This window comes from Nestor notabilis, unplaced genomic scaffold, assembly GCF_000696875.1.
Source record: "Nestor notabilis isolate BGI_N333 unplaced genomic scaffold, ASM69687v1 scaffold7653, whole genome shotgun sequence".
Classification (NCBI taxonomy): Eukaryota; Metazoa; Chordata; class Aves; order Psittaciformes; family Psittacidae; genus Nestor; species Nestor notabilis.
The window spans coordinates 34,967-53,076 of record NW_009921424.1 but is presented as its reverse complement, the minus strand read 5'-3'; the positions used below and the strand labels follow the sequence as shown (position 1 = coordinate 53,076).

Below are 18,110 nucleotides of genomic sequence, written 5' to 3'. Positions count from 1 at the left end.
ATCCGCATAGCTGGGATCTACAAAGTGGAAAGAGTTGCCCCTCCACTCCCCCTAGGACAAATAGGGATCATACTGGGAAAAGGAAATAGTGGTTTGTTTGGTTTCCTTTTTTTCTTTAAACCTGAAATTTTATTGCAACAACAACTGTCTTCAGTATTACCAGCTTCCAAGGCATTGCATTTTTGATAAATACATGGTTAAAGAGCAAAGCAGAAAATTTCAGACCTGCAATAGGGTCAGAAGAGACAAACAATCTTTTACGCTTGCTAATCAGGGACCAGATGACCTCACAATATGAAGATGATTCTGCCACAATTAGGCAAAGGAGTGGGAAGAGAGCAAGAAGCTCCTAAAACTCAGTTTGCATAAATAGGCTAGAAATAGATGGTGCAGCAGGGAAAGATAAAGAAGAACCAGAAAGAGAAAAAAAAGCTAGAGCTAATGTGGTCCATTATTATAGCACTTTTGGAGACTACCACATGATTATGTCTGCACACCAAGTACCACTGTACCTCCAAAGTCTGTGAACTACTTTTGGAACAAAGTACTGAGAACAAACAGGAGAGGCAGAGCTCTCCCCAGCAATTTCAATCAAAAGGTTGATTATAGAAGTAGTTATTTCAGACTTGCAAAACATTAACTATAAACCCAGTCAATATAAACTTAAGGACTTTAACAATTTAGCCATTAATCCGACAAGCAGAATAATTCCTTTGCTGTCTAAAAGAATTTCATGCCCATGAACAGAGCAGCCATGCTCTTATACAGCTAGCAGTAAAGTGGTTCTTAATGCTTCTGGAGAGAAGGAAGAACCTTCTTCATGATTATACCTCCTGCGATTTTGAAGAAAATATTTTAAAACAATTAAACACGAACAGAAAGTGCCCTACTGCATGTTTCTTTATTCACAGGAATAATCCACTTGTCTTACAAAATGGAAATATAGAGTGTCTGTGATCAAAAGTCTCTCCTGTTTGCTTTTAGTAACATTATTTCAGAAGTGTATTCACAGGTTACACTCTCTTCAAATGTGCAAACTTGGCCATAAAAGAAAGCTACTGTTAATGTAAAGTGTTCTGTTACAAGCCACATAATGAGTAAATTAAGAAGCAAAGCAAACTGAAATAGGTTACAGCAGGAGATCTCAGAAGAAACAGAGGGTTCTGGACGCAAAGATCCAGAGAGCTCATTTTGGATGCCATAAAAAAGGGACTAGCAGTGACAACGGGCTAAAGAAGAGATGGAAAGGAGACTGATGCTGGGTGAAGAGAGAACAGAAATAGAAGCAAAGGTCCATGAGTGAAGTTTTAAAACGGATTAGTTTTAGGGCAGACAGGGAGCTATCTTTCAAATGAAGAGAATTTATTAAAGATATCAGGAGGTGGTATCTGTAGGGATGCAGTCACGGTATAAAGTAGGAGTGAGGAGTAGCCAAAAGAAACAGTTTAATTGCACATTCCTTTCGACCGGTTTCCCTACTACAGTCCTATTCTATGACTCCTTTGTGATACAATCCTGTATGCCAGCACTGCTTTTTACCTTTGCTTAAAGGGAGCAGACCTAGCAGGATCTTCCTGTGGAAATAAAAATCTACTATTTTCTTTTTCTTTCCCCCCATCCCTCTGAACAGCACTACTTGACATAGATATTCTTCAAAAATCTGTCTTCTTATTGCAATATATAGAGAGAAAGGTAGCAGATTGTATTTCTTTTAACTGCCCTAATTATGTAATATTCTCCAACACAATGGTAAATCGGACTTGAAAGCAGGTTGGGCAATAATTTGAACCAGTCAATGTTATTAAAAAATTAACAAGTCAGGTTTTGTCAGCTTCCTCCTTTTAGTCCTCTTCATTACATTTTTAACTGTTTAGAGAAAGCACTTCTATTACTGCTTTCTAAAAAGCAGAGGAAATGGAAAGAGAAAACACTGTTATTAGTAGTAGAAAATGACACTTCACGGTCATCGGTTTAAAAGCATTACAATCAGCTGCCTCTTGCAAAATGAGAAACACTGTGGCTGAAGGCACTTGAAATCGAAGATTAGCAGAAATGCACTCTTTGATTTCCAGACAAGAGACCATGGTAGCAAACATACAGAGTTCTTAATTAAACAAGAAAATGAATTTCTGAAATAAATGAGACAGGAAAGAATGAATTAAAAGAAATATACATGCTTGGTTTTCTGTAATTCTGCCTACCTACAAATGCTTGCAGCTGGCTGCTCTGTTTTAATGAGCGCATCTTGCTCTGTTTTGCCACTTGGCTTCTCCTCAGCTCCTGCCCGCTCATATTTCTAAATGTCACTCACATTTATGCAGGCCAGTGCACAAAACAAAATTAATTTAACTGAATGGCACATTAATATTATTACTTTTGACAGCATGGAAAACTTATTAACTATAGCATGTCACAAGGCTAGTCTTCTAGTGAGTAGTCCAAGTACAACATTGAAAGGAAATGTAATACACTTGAAAGATTATTTTTTTTGGCTTATCAGACATCATAAGAAGTCAAATCACAAAGCTTTTCCATAATTATTAGAATATTATATGTGCATTGCAGTCACTCTACAGAAAGTCCCTCTCCTCCTGTCCCCTACTGTGGGAAGCCACAGTACAGTACCCTTACTTGATTTGAAAACATCTCTTGTAGTAAGTATAGGCACCTTAATACTTAGTTAATGTAGTTTCTACTACTAAGAGCGCCTTAGTTTCAAAAAGTGATTGACTCCAAAGTTTGAGACTGAAATGGCAGCATACACCCGAAAATATAAAGGATTGGTAGGCAGCAAAGAACTGTAACTAAGAACAATATCAGTTACTTGTAAGATGTATCACCGGATGCAATACTGTATTAAAAACCTGGCATGAACAGAGTCCTTGCTACAATGACCATACATTATTGATTAATGAAAGTCAGAATAAACAGATTAAACAAACCAGTGGGTGGGAATGATTGGCAAGATAGCTGCTGAAATTCAGCAACCGCAGGGAAAGACTATGAGGTGAATTCAGTACCTCCATTACTGAAGCCATACAGTGTATTTTTACTTGTTCTACAAGAACCACAAAGGGAAACCCAGAGAAATTTATATATTACCTTTGTAGCCAGCTATCTTCCTCCCTTTCCTCTGTAACAAGACAAAAAGAACTTGCATCTTGTGTCAGTCCCAGCTACATTATAAATAAATGGCTCTTTCTGCAGTGCCACTAGCACAGCCTGATTCACTCAAGTCCTGCAGGTAGACGTCCACCTTTCTTGTTCTTACTTGCTGCAACACCAGTTCAGCTTTCATGTTCCTCCATAATATTCCCCAGTTCCCTTCCATGACCCCAATCGCAAACCTGACATGATACATAATGTCCTAAATTGGCAATTAGGCAAAAGGCAGCAATGACATCGCTGTTTTAAAACTAGAGACTTGCTGGTTAGCTAGAAGCAGGCCAGTGGGACACATGAGGACCTAGCATGCGCTTAAGGAGTTCCTCTGAACAGGGCAAGAATCTGAGTATCTATCCTCTTTAAGGCATTACTCTCCATTAAATTTACAGGAACCTTCTTAGAATGCTTCCAGGACAGCATACAACACAATTCTGTGTGAAAACCATCTCATACCTTTATTTTCACAATAGAAGCAGGTCAGGATCCTCACTCCACTGCAACCACAGTGGTAACCTGGAAAGGACTACAGACTGGGGGACTGCACAGAAAAATGTAAAGGAACTGTATTTGCTAATGGGAAAACCAGAGACAGCTGATGTAAATTAATAGGTGACAGGTAAAGTCTTCTAACAAGACAGTTCTCCACCTGTAATTCATCAAGATAAAGAAGACTTTCCTTCATGTATATTTCACCCAAGTCAATGTCATCTTTTATTTCTATCCACTGTTTCTGTGCTACTAGCACAGGCAGGATTTGAAATCCATTTCCATATCATTGCTCTCCATTTGGAAAGTTTTTTATATTGTCCTCTTCTACTAATTTGTGTACTGGAGATTTTTCCAGAGTATCAAAACTGCCTAAAAATATGAGATGGGGTAAAGGATATGCAGCTGGAAAAGAGGCAAGCTGAAAACCCTCAGAAAAGCTCAGAGCCACTCTTCTTCTAATGCTTCCTAATTTCGGGGAAGTCAGAAATAAGTAAGACACTCTCTCAGATAATTTCAGTATTTTTGTGTATGATTCCAGTTGAAATAAAGAAACTAATACATGCCTCCCTCTACAACGCCTTGCATTATAAGTTTGAAGTTCAGCTCATTAAGTATTTGTGCTCAGTTCGAGTTCTTTCTAACTAATGCAATGTATTGAAATCTATCGACTTACCCTTACCAGGCTCTTAATCAACTTCTTAAACTAAGAATTCAGAAATCTATTTTTATGAAACTACTGAAAGATATTCAAGCTTTTAGATAAACACATACTAGCAAAGCCCTCTTTTATTACTCCACTTCCTTCCAAAGTGAAGGCTATTTCACTTTGAAAAATACTCTTAAGACATTCTTTTGAAAAACAAGACACCTTATCAAAGGTCATCATAGCAATCAGTACCACACACTGAATTTCATTAATCTCTTCAGTATAAAGGAAGAGGTCACCACAGTCGTCTATAAAAATCTAGGAAAGTAGACTGCACTTATCATGAGATCTCTGGCTCAATGATGTTCATTTTTAATAAATCTTAGACCACAAGGGAAATTCCAGAAGACTGGAACAGTGCTAATGTTATGCCCATCTTATTAAAAAAAGGCCAAATGGGATGAAGGCAGTATCTATCAGACATTTGCCTTCTATCAGACCCGGAGGAAACAAAGGAAGGACTCATAAAAGTTTGTATTAAAGTTGATTTAAAGGCTATGAAATAAAATTAATGTGAAGTCACATGGTTTTATGGAAAATAAGTCTTTTCAACTAAAATCAGATTCACTTTTTAATACATTGTAAATTTGGTCGATGAAGGAAAACAGGCAAGTATTTTTATTTTTCTGTTCAAGGTCTACTTCTGCTTTTATAGATATGGAAGACATTTGTGCTGATAAAGTAAGCAGGTGATACATAAATTATCATAATGGTAAATAATAATGCAATAGGTTGGTCAGAAAGCTAAATCACTTAGCTGTAACCAGTCACACAGAGTACATTTTCATACAGCCTAAAGCAAAAATTCTACATCCTAAGACAAAGAACTCAAGACTATTTCAAGTATCTCCTCATCAGGACATGTATTTCACAAGGCAGTGCCTCCTGCTGAGGATTTAGGGTCATAAGCTACAGACCATGAACTGCTAGTGTCATGCTGCACAAAACATTCAGTAGTAGAAGTAAGCAGAAGTGGTTGGTGAGTTTGCCTGTCTGGTAAAGATGTAAAGTATACTGCACACAGTTCTTGTGTATATCTATTTCTTTAAGATGTGGAAAATTACAAAGGAGGTAAAAAGATGCAACTCCTATTGGAAATAATGGAGAAGAAGCCTGATCGTGAAAAACATAGCAGATATTAATTTCTGCAACTTCTGAAAAGAGGATCGGAAGTGACTTGATTGTGCTGCATAAGTACTATAGAGAAGAGGAAGCATGATGTATTAAATGGCTTGAATCTACTGAAGAAGGGTATAATAAGAATCAATGACTTGGAGTAGAATCCAGTAACATTCAAATCACAAATAAAGCACACTTTTAACAGAGAGACAGAGTAACTGCTGAAGTTATAAGGGATGTGTTATTTTCTCCATCTACTGATGTCTTAAAATCAGTAACTTGCAAACTCTTTGGGTTTGAAGACTCTCTAAGAGTTTTCTAGGTGAGGTGCAAAGCTGCCTGTAATGAATGCTGGTCTATTGTCAGCAGCCTTCTCTTTGTATCCTTTGTCATTAAGGTCTCACACAAAATTTTCCAGTAGAATTTCTACAAAATTCTGATTAGATGGTATTAAAATGTCATGGGAGACTTAGTTTTGGTGCATTTATACTAAAACCATGCACGATAATACTGAAAGTCAGGATGCCATGAGGAAATCTGACCTTTCAGAGTTTGCAGTCTAAGAACATGCAGCCAGGACAAAATGCCATGGGCTGAGAATCAGAGGGTTTCTAACTCCCTGCTCCAAAACCAAGCAAGGTCTAACTTTCAAGCTTGTTAGGGAGTTTCCTTATGCCGCTTTCCTCCCAACTTGTCACTGAGGGAACACTACTATCTCCTGGATGCTGCCTGTTCTGTAGATTGAGTTTCATTATAGGAGGTTCTTTAAAATGTTCCTTGAAGATCTAGGAGTCCTCCAGATTTAGGGCAGACTACCTCACCTCAGTTAGAAAAATATCCAATTTGATAGGAAATAGAAGTATTTCTAAACAGAACAAAGGTTTCTGAAATGGGACTTCTTTTTTTTTCCCCAGAAAGAAAATGTTTATGTTAGCTAGTCTAGCTCAATGCAAATAAAACAGATCAGATTTAAAAAGCTGTCATCCTCAGTGAGTTGTAAGAGCTCATATAATGATGCCTTCTGGCAACAAACTGAAGGAATCAATGAACAGGTGAGCTAAAAAGTCTAAAAGTGGCATGTACCAGTGTTTATACACAAGATATTCACAGCTTTATATGTAGGGATTGTGCTTGAAGGCTGATTAACAGCTAGTTTTCATGAGAGGGAACATATAAACAGGAAAGTTTCAGAGCCTTAAATTCGTACATAATGGGTAAGGTGTTTGTGCTCATGGGAACTTATGCCAATTGTAGAACTCTACACCTGAAATCCAAGCAGGAAGCCAATATTCTCAAGTCATTCTGGAACGTATGATTGCTGCAGCAAATCTAGTAGAGCTTAATTAAAATCTGGTCTCATTGACAATTATCATATATTGGAAAATACTAATTTTTGGATTGTATGTTTTTTAATAATAGAATTGTATCTTTCAATACACAAAATGTGCTTTTTTTCCTGTAGGCTGATGGATAAAACTAAACACACACAGTTCTCCATTAAGAAAATGACTAACGGTTTAGTATCACAAGCAAACATTCTAAAGAAATAATAATGCAATTTAAGAGATTTTTAATGATTTAATGATTTAAAGGGTATGTAGAAAAGTATGTTTCTGTATCTAGAGAAACATCATCAAGTTGCAATGAGACAAATTGGTCCTCATTGTAAAAAAACCCCAAGAATGGGGAAGCATGCACATGGTACATGTAGTTACAGATGTGTTTTTTTGGAGGGCTTTAATGCATTGTCAAAAACAAGTTAATGTTTAAGAATGATATAAAGAGAAAATGCAGGGATGAAAATTTACTATGACAAAAATCGTGGGTTAGAGATGTGCTGTGGAAGAACTGCAGCTCTTACTTTGTGTCATGGACTTGTAACAGTTGTACCTATTTTCTGTACAATAAGTAGAAGCAAAAATAATCAGAGTAATCAAAATTAATTCAAATGACCCACATTTCCTGGAAAGCTTGCCTGCTCTAAAAGATCGCAGAAAATTAACGTTTGGCCTGACTGATTAATGTGAATGTCTGAACGAGTCAAAACATTTTCAGCATAATCTGCTGCTATCTAATTCTGGGCTGGGCATTAACAGACAGGGGATGTCAGCTGCAGACCTTGGGGCACTCACATGAAAATGAGCTGCTGCCAGTTTTGAAGCCTGAGATGGACTTGTCATCAGAGAACTTCCTGTTAATTTTCATGGTTACTGAAGAACATATGGAAAACCAAAGGTAAAATAACTGGATTCCAGAAAGCCCAGGCATTTCTGCTCCATACTCAGGACTACATGTCATGTGTGCATATACACACAGAGTAAGAATATTCTGAGAAGTGAGAAGATGGAGAGATTTACAGAAATTTGATCTCTGGTCAACATGAATACTAAAAAGCAAAAGGAACTTTACAGAATGATGGTACAAGTTAAAAAAGGAAAAAACCCAAAACCTAAAAGAGTATGAAACTGAGATATCAGTCAACATTTTATGATTTTCTCCCTTTGTGTGGCCAGTGACATGAAAGTCTTGAGAGACAGAGAAAGAGAGGAGAGGAACGGTTTGATTTTTAGACAGTGGCATCATTCTGGAAGTAAAATTCCTCGCTATTGGCATTCTAAATGGCTGAGAGGTTAGAAAAATTTTAATTGTATAGCCCAAACATTATAAATGTTCATCCTGAGATAAGTACAGAAAAGCATTTGCATCTATCTTGTTAATCTCTTTAAATCTTAGGTAGATATAGAGTTATCTATAAACATCCAATAATACTAATATTTGCTCTGATCTGTGTGATTTAAAGTGAAATACTAGCAATATAATTAGTCCTTCAAAAGAACTGTGTGTATGCTGTAGACTGCAAGATCTTAAAAACTGGAAATGTCACCTCTCCATTAACCTACATGAGAAGAATACATAAAATGCAGAAAAAGAGATACTCTATGAAAAGGGTTTTTTTTTCTGCAAGTTATTATTTTGTACAACAGCATCCTGCCCAGACTGAATTAGACATGAACAAGAGAAAAAGGCTATGCTATTTCACAGGATTTTAGAATCTAATTTAAATCATCATGTCCTGAGTGTTTCTCTAGTCATGATGATAACAGTCATAGAGTAAGCTGCAGAAGGCCATGGAAAAGAAAGAGGAAAGAAGTACAGGGTTGATTGCACTGAGACCATCCAGCTGCATCATCTGTAACACACCAACAAACATATCAGCCAATGTAAGGAGTTTCTTTGGCCCTTGGTGGAAGGCTGAGTTTCATGACACATTTGAACAGACAACTGTAGGACAGTTATCACTGTCTGTCATCCATTAAGCCTAGAAATAAGACCTGGTAATACATCCTAAATTCACGTACTCTACCTTTTAAAATATTAGCACAAAAAATTAAAAGCCTATACCACCAAACTAAAAATACATTATTATGTTCTAGATTCTAACTGTGATTTCTCTAAAAGAAAGCTATTTAGCGCTAATTCCTGTCACATGTACAAAGTGCTTCAAATACCAGTTAAGCTCATTGTTGAACTTTACTGAAACACAACAGGCTCTGAAAAGAGGTTAAATGGTTACTATGGTAATCCCCAACATGGTCTAAATTGGTGTTTAAGAGCTGACAGAGGAAAAAAATGAAGAAAATGGCTAATCCCTTTCTTTCTCAGACCACTATTCCTAAATCTTTATCCTTTTCAAAAAATATGTCTTTATCTGATGCTTCTGTAAACTAAGATCTTTTAGTTCTACATGGAGTGGGCACAACAAAGTGAGGAGACCAGAGAGGCAACCTATGCCTCAACCTTTTAGTGAAAAAGCTGTTTTCTGCTTTGTGAGAGCTGCTCTTTCCTTCTGACTGTTAAAAAGCTGGTCTCCGTTCTGAAGGTCCTTCTAATGACGCTTATGATGGAGTATTTTGATACAGCCATCTGACAGTTTCCTTTAGCTCCTGATCCTGGTTTGTAACAGCAATCAGATAACAATTTTTGTCACTGCTGGTTTGCAAAGGGAGGGGAGAAAGGGAAATGGGTATTACCCTAGCTTATTGCAAAGCTTCTGCCTAGAATCCCAGTGCGAAATACAATTTCTGCCTTTAATACATTCACTGATGCCTGTAATCAGAAAAATAAGTAAGTATGCCAGAGGCCGGGTGGAGAACAATTCAGGAAAATTTCATATATAGCATGTTCTGTGGCCATTTCACACTAATCAGCTGACTCTGCAGGTGCATTTGCTATCCCTCCAGATTACAGAGTTTTATAACTGTAAGTACTCCAAGATCATGGCTGTATTCCCTGGAATTCTTTCTGTAGCTTCTATCCAAAACATACCTTTGTATTGTAGCTTTAGTGCCTTCCACTTGGAATATACTTCAACCCATGCAAATGACTGATAGATACATCAGCTATCTGTCTGAATCACTTCCAGTTACACAGAGATTACTTCCAGCATCTAAGTGATACAAATTCTTCTTAAGCCTTCTAATCTAAGATGATTTCAATCCCTCTCAGCATCTTTCTCAGAAACCTTTAAATTAAAAATACCATTCAGAACATCATTGCTTTCCAAATGCCACTGTGTGTTTTACATCCAAATCCAGTATTTTGAACTCCTTGGCTGGTCTGGCCTCTCTCCTCTCTTAAGCACTGCAAAATATCCTATACTTGAGCAATAACCCCTCCCCCCCAATAACATTAAGAGGCAGAGGCGAGGAATTTCTTCAGCCTTATAACTTTCTACAAGATCTATAAGAATATGCCTTGTCTAGAATAAACATTAATACAATTATTATTTATTGTATGGATCATTAGGTGCTTAGGACCAAGTGTAGAATCCACTTAGTCAGCACAATTTAACCTCAAGACACCCTTCCACACTTGAAAGACAAATAATGTTTTTGACAAACAAGCAATACGAGTTCTTCTGATCTCAGAATGAGTACTTTCCAGAAACAGAAGGGCCCCAGCAGAGCCTGAATTTAACACTATCACTGAACAACTTCCTGCCTACTGTCCTCTGTATTTGAATTTAAAGTCAGACAGTCTGAGACGAATGAAGACAAGTTCCCTTTTGATTTCAAGTCAGCCAATTACATTCTTTCTGTTACAACACAAGAATGCCTCTGACCTCCTAAGGTAAGTGTCTCTTCCAGAGAGGGAGTTAAGAAAGAGAATTCTCAACAAAGGTATATAATGGAAATGTCAGCAGTTTGAGTATGAAAGGCAAGAAAAGAAATGCCTAATTCTAATAGCCTGAAACAGTACTGTAACTGCTCTATTTGAGTCAGATGGTTTTACCTTTAAAATCACAACAGTTTAACATCTTCAATTTCAAGATAAAACACATCTAACTAACTGCTGATGAATTTCAAATCAGGCTTGCTTATTCTCAAACTTAAGAACCTCTCTGTTGTTCTCTGTGTCACTCTCCAATTCAGTTCCTTTGCAGGACAGATGCTGCTCTTAAAACACTGAACATGAGTTCAACATTGAACATTTACTGTATGGAACTCTGCCACCAAACTTGAAAATTAACACCTCATTAGATTTACCACTTTCAAGTTTTAATTTGGTGTAAGAAGTGAACCTGAGAAAACTCTAACACCATGCAGAAAACATAGTGATCCAACATAAAAAGCAGCTAAATAAAGGAGACCTCACTTTTTAAAACTTGTCTGATACTGACAGCATCTCCACAGGGATAATGATACTTTCTTTTGCAAAGCACTATCTGTGCTATCTGCAAAGCTATATAAGAACTAAGTATTATTATTAGAGATGGAAAAGGCCTATTAGATCATCTACCCATCTCTGATGTAGCAAAAAATGACAGTGATTTGCTGCTGTGATTTGACAGTGGCATTTGTAAAAATGTCCTCTTTTCTTAGCTCTCTGCAAGTTTCAGTGCTGAGGATTCAATAAGCTAGGCAGCTTACTAACTTTGTCAGTCTCCACTTCTATGAAGCATACTGAGATATTAAATACATCCATTTCAGGCCCACATTCCCATCTTCTTCCTTCAACTCTTATTTTTTGAAGAGGAAGGAAAGAACAAACCTCATAAATAAGGCACGTCAAGCTTCACAATTCCCCAGGTGCAAACCACTTGCATCTCACCCCTTTGCAAGGCAGTACTGCAGCATCCCTCCTGCTTGGGATTGTGCATCACGTAGGAGAGAAGCTGTTGTGCATCTTGCTGGTGTTTTCCAGCAGACTTCTAACTCAGAAGCCATCACAATATACCCATCACAATGCACTGTGATATGAGCATGCATCCATCATGTAACCTATACAAGGTAGATGCCTGATCAGATAATGCATAGAGTCTTATGTGCCGGCAGTCGAGGTGTGCAGAACTCTTGGTGGTGGATACTGGCAGGTTGAAGATCCTTCTCCTCACAGAACAAGGTTCTGCTCCTCCATCACTTTCAAGAGAAAGAACTGGTTTTGCTTTTCCTTATACTCCCTAAAATGTCTCGGAATATTTGCTATAACAGGTTTTCAATTTAAGTGCCAAATAACAAAATGTCTGGAGGGAAATCAGTTGAGGTATTCAGAAGATGACTCTCAACATGATTCACACTGCTGTGAGCAAAGAAGAGGACTGTCTAGCCTTCTGCACTGGAATGATAACAGATACTGGATGCAGTGTTACTCAGATACAGTTAATGGCAGTGACTTCTGGTAGATGATACAGAATAGTAAACTCCTATGACCTGTTCTTTAACACTCTGTGCCCAAACCATTATATGTCACACTTGGTAAGAGTGAATAACCTTTCAGTATCTACCTCTCTTCCCTTCCATGCTCTCGGTCATATGAGACTGAAGGACTGGTACACGAATCACCTCCATGTATTCACAAAGACAGCAGAGCTAAAAGCCGTCAGGGAAAAAGGATTCAAAGTATTGGCCTCTCCAATATTTAGCAGTCATTGCACAGACTTGCACATTCTGAAAGCCTTCTCACAGACATAACAAATGCTTACATAAAGCCTTGCACCTTTAAAGTGTTTCACCAGCATAAATATATTAGTAAGACCTCTCCCAGAAGAGAATGCAGTGTCAGAGAGATGCCATTCAAATCGCTGGGCTCTGGGAGATAGAGCTTCAAATATCTCATTAAACCTTCATCCTCTGCCATCAATGTCAGGCCCCTTCAGAAAAAATGATAGAACGTACAATGGAACTTTACTAGCAAAAAGAAAAGTAACTGCTCGTAAAATGATTTTGCCCTCTATGATTGCAGTGTTAATTAAATTGTATATTCTGTGATGAGCATCAACTGAATTCAACATGAAGTGAAATAAAAAGATTTTTATACTCAGTTTGACTGATGCCACCTAGATGGTTCTTTAAAAGTGAGTGGTGACAACTGCCACTGATGTGCTTTGGTATGCATGTTGTTTAGGGTTCATAATAAAACCATAAAGGATAGTTTGGCATCTGATACTTAATTACAAACATATTTAGAATTTTAGTTAGCACTAGGTTGTTAAGAACTGACAAACTTACCTAAAAGTGCTGAAGGAAATAAAACATGTCATTCTTCAAATATTGTAGACCACATACAGATGCGCTTTTCAATGACAAATTCATTATGCAATTTTAGCATGCAGAATAGTCTACAAAAGCTATTTTGGTAGCAATAGAATTATGTTTGTCATACATTTTCTGATGAAATCCAGTTGCATAGGTTTGTTTTTTTTTTTTAGTCATGTTTTCTTACAACCAGTAAGCCAGAACACCATATCATGTTTGTGATCACTACCAAGAAACAGGCATGTGTTTGTTGCTACACAACTGGCAGAGGTAAATCATGTCAGTGTCTGTATGTGCAGTACTGTATTTGCTAATTCTGAAGCCAGGCTACTTTGTGGTTGCAGCTGTATCTGCTCTGAATTCTGCAAAATCCGCTCTGTCAGCTGGTGACTGGTTTATGGAGACAGGACCTTTCTCATCCCTCACTGTTCCCCATCCTATGCACTAGAATTTACTTTGCATCTTTGTTGTGGAGCAGGGGCTGGAACACCAAAGATAGTGAGGTACTTGGCAGTAGTCAAATATGGAAATATGAATGACATTTTGTGTGAAACAGCTCCCACACTACTGACAGACTCTTGGTTCCTTATAGAGATTTCTTTTCCAGCCTAGGCTAAGCAATTCTCTGAATTAGGCTCAACATACATACAACAAAAGTAGAGGTTCCACAACAGAGCAAAAATAAGTGATTTTGATTGTGGATTTGAAATGGATTTAGATTAGAAATGCTTAGCCTACCTACATCTTGAGTAACTGGTTTCTGTGGGGTCACTTTTTATTTGTACAGTGAGCTCAGGAGCTGTTGCGGAAAAGTTACAACTAGTATATAGAAAAATAAGATTAACAAAGAGTCCAACTAACCTAAATTATGATATATTCTCATATTTATTGGATGCTTTGCATGTTTATGAGCATAGAGATGCAAAAATGAAACAGATCTCCTGTATTATGAAAAAAATATCTAGAGAGTTGGTGTAAGCACAGTTTTCCATGATGTATTCATAGGATGATATTGCCTAGGTTCTTCTATAATATATAATAAGAAAAGAAATAAATAAAAAAGCCACACATAGGTATCAACTTCAAAAAGGGTCTATAAAAAACCTACAAATATGACAGTGTTTTTTCTGCATATAAAGTACCTGACATTTGAAGAGAAGTGAGGACAGAGACTCAAATGGGAACTAAGAAAAGCTATTTTCTTCTAGCTGACTTGACTATCATTGCAAATATATTAGAATTGACAAAAGACAAACAGATATAAAAATATACATCCATCAGTTCACTTAGGCTCTAAAAACACAAATACTGTACAACACAGATTTCATCTCTACTGCAAACTATTCAAAGCTCTTGTAAGACTGTTCTAAGATCCAAATACTTTAAGAATTATTTATTTTTATTACCTCCTTCTGTTTTAATAAAGAGTTCTTTCCAAGTCAGAATGCATTTTTGGAAGTAGCTCATACTGTTCATTATCTATTTCAAGTATCATTGTTTTGTATTAACAGGATATGAACTTTATGAAGTAAACAAGCAACTGAGTCAAGGTCCTACTGTGGACATGAGCTATAAAGCTCAACAGGCAATGTTCTATGCCATAAAACAGAAGAAGCCCCGCACTAACTTATACGATGTTATCAGTCAGTTGCATATGGGGATATCATTGCTTATAGTCTAGAAGCTTAAAGTTATACTTAAAAGGTAAATTTTCAATTTCTCCTTGTGTAGTATTTGGCTTATTTTATGTGTTTTGAAATAGAAGAACATGAAACACTTTAAGATCACACACAATAATGCAATAAAAGTCCAATTTATAAAGTTTGTAAGAATTAACACACTCCAGTTTCACATTTCTAGCCTTCTGGTATGCTCATGCCTTAAAGGAACAGGGCCCTTGAACTGCAAACTTTTTAAATCTTTTTTAAAATTTTCATCCTTAGCTGTAAGAGTGGAAGGAAAGTGGCCCATATAGCATGGGTACCATTGCATATGCAGTAAGAGAGCCTTGCAAATGCTGTCACTATGAAACAATTGCATGCAGAATAGTCTCTATGTAGCAGTGGTTTTCAAGTCAATAAGCAGTGAAGAAAAACATCTGAAAAGACAGTCTCTGAAATCACAGAAAAAGGCAAGACAAAATCTACCATTTTTGAAAACCTGAGATGGCTGCATGGCTCAGCACCTGCTGAGTTTTTCACAACTTATAACCTATACACAATATTCAGGGTTTTGCCATTTGTACTAATGAAAGATTTAATCCAGGGACTGTCCCTTTAATTACGGAAACTAAGGTTTGAATCCAAAGCAGTTTATTAGCTAAATTAGACAACTCAGACTCAGATTTCTTCTTCTCCCACCAGAGAACTGAAGCATGCTGTGCACTCTGACTATTATGAGTGGGCAGATATTATCTAGCAATCAAAAGGAAAAATAACGTAAAACTGAGTACAAAATGCTCTTATAATAAGCAAAAAGGTGATATGCCAGTATGAACAATTTCACAGGATGCACAATTTAGTGATGAAATACTTCCAAAAAGTGCCTTGTGTAAATCTAGCACCATACCTACTAAATAATGAACTCACAGGATGTTGGCACAAAGAGGATAATAGAAAAGATGATTAATATTTGAGTGAGATGCCATTCCAAGGTCTTTGTCAAATGCATAATTCTAATCAATAGATATTATTGCATAGCAGCTGAATAAAACTGTAAGGTATTTCAGGGAAAACCTACCATTAACTTCAGGCACAATAAGATGCCTTGAGAGATAAACATTGAGAATGATCAGGGCCACAAAGAAGCCTAAGTACACAAAGCAAATTACAATTCAAATGCAAATTCTATGTACCTAAACTGCATCAATTCGAGAAAAAGTCAAACTCATGAAAACTTTCTTAATATGTTGCACAAAGTATCAGAAAGATTGAAAATAGGATTAGCAAAGGAGATTGTGCCATTCAATGAGTATTGGAAAAGATGTTTATCAAAAATTTATCAGGCGAAGTAAGCCTGAGAAATGCTGATAACAGATGGGAGCTGTCTCAGAAAAAAAAATGTTGCTAGTTTGACTTTCTCTGGCTAGGGATAAAAATGTTCTGGGGGAAAAGAAAAAAGGTTGATGTTTCTTACCTCTTCCTTCTCTGCACTTTGCAAGTCCCTCCATTCCTCAGTGACATGGCCGAAGTCCACTGTGTTCATCGCAACCTTATACTCTCCAATGATATCATGTTTGGAGAAACGATCAAAGTCATAAACTGCCATCACTAAAGTTTTTCCACCCAGTTCGGAGTATGGCACCTGCAAAGACGAGAAAATGACAAACTCTGTATCTGAGACAATAAAGATCAGTCCACTACAATGCAAATCTATTTCTTTGGTTTATCAGCTGTCATCTTGGGTAAATTGAACTGCAGAGAAACTTATGAGGTGTATTTGTTTCAGCGTCACCAGATGCAGTATTTTTTGAGGCCAGGCTCTGGCACTCGATAGAGCAATGTGGCAGCTCACTCATCACTCCCTGCGTTTTTCTCATTCTACTTCAAATCGTTTTGTGGATGATGAAACTCAAACAGAAAGCCCAATTATTTGCAGTGAAGACACATGAACTTTTTACACAATGGTGTCTTTTCCTCAATAAATCAACTGTCATCACTCAGAAATGGATAGCTCCCAGACTGATGAAAAAACCAGAACTGGCTTACTGTACCTGACACAGAGTAATTAGACACTAAACAGTTCTCTTAGAGTACCACTGCCTATTACTGACCAGGGCATATTTTTCATTATTATACCTTTCACACCGTAGACACTAAAATGCTTTCTAAGTCAAAGTGTACAGCTAGAAACTGGGGTGGCAGAAGGCCAAGTTCTGACTAACTCTCCAGCTGTTTTGATGTTTTGGACAGATGCTGTGAGTTAGGATGCTTATGAGTCACAATTTTAATATTCAGATGAAGATGTGCAGTTCAGGTAAGCTACACTTGAGTGGCTGTCTCGAAAGGTCTGATTTAGGGATTGTTTGGACTTACACTGAACACTTGGTCAATTTTAATATATTCTGCAAGTACAAATAGTTTCGATGGGCTTCAGTAAACATTCTGTTATTAATTGTCTATACAAAACCAGAAATGAAAGTGTGGCATTATAACTGGCCTTGTTAACCTCTGTATGTTCCAGTCTGTTTAAACTCGAGGAGTGTTGCCTTCTGTTCCTGTTTGCCTTCAACTTGCTTTTTAAAACACTTACTAATAACACAAGGACATGCTATATAATGCTTGAAAGGATCTTTACAAGTTGAGAGCCAGCTCCAGTTTCCATTACTGAGTAAAATAGTTTCAGTGGGCACAGGGTTATGTATTGTAACAAATACTACAGCAAAATCTACTTTGAATCTGCAAATTATGTGTAACTTCTAAAAAGCTACAGAAGGCAAATATGTGTGGAAGGCAAAATACTAAATAATTTCACTTTTATTTTTATGCAGACTCAAAAAAGGAGAAGAAAAATGTTCTAAAGTTTCTTTTTCCATCAGTTTATAATGCCACTTAATGGATCCTGGTCATTTGGAATGCATGAAAAGACTACACATCATTATTTAGTTGTGGAGTTTTTTTTGGTTTTGGAACTTGACCTCAATAAAGCTTATTTTAGCTACCTTTCTTTTTTCAATGCTTCCTCCCTTCACTATGTCTAAAGTAGCCTCAGCCTCCAGGTTTGTTCAAGACTACCAAGGATGTCCTCAGCTCTTGTGAAGGATTGCTCCCTCTCCCTGCTTTCTGCTCTACTCAGAGATACCCAGCCTCTTGATGTAATTCAGGTAAGACATTGGTAGAGTGTTTTTCTAGCATGGACATGTCATAGAATCATAGCATGGTTTGGGTTGGACGGAACCTTAAGATCAACTAGTTCCAACCTCCCTGCCATGGGCAGGGACATCTTCCACTAGAACAGGTTGCTCGGAGCCCCATCCAACCTGACCTTGAACACTTCCAGGGATGAGGCAGCCACAGCTTCTCCGGGCAAACTGTGCCAGCGTCTCATCACCCTCACAGGGGAAAACTTCTTCTGAATGTCTAATCTAAATCTACCCT

General features: G+C 37.3%; 1 protein-coding gene across 1 annotated transcript in view; it reads right to left on the bottom strand.

Annotated features, from left to right (window-relative positions):
* The window catches only part of LOC104403097 (synaptotagmin-1), a 93,539-nt gene that overhangs the window by 56,694 nt on the left and 18,735 nt on the right, over window positions 1–18,110 (bottom strand). Inside the window, exon 4 of the mRNA XM_010011137.1 lies at window positions 16,150–16,317. Coding sequence (XP_010009439.1) covers window positions 16,150–16,317 — 168 coding nt within the window. The remainder of the gene's footprint in view (window positions 1–16,149; window positions 16,318–18,110) is intronic.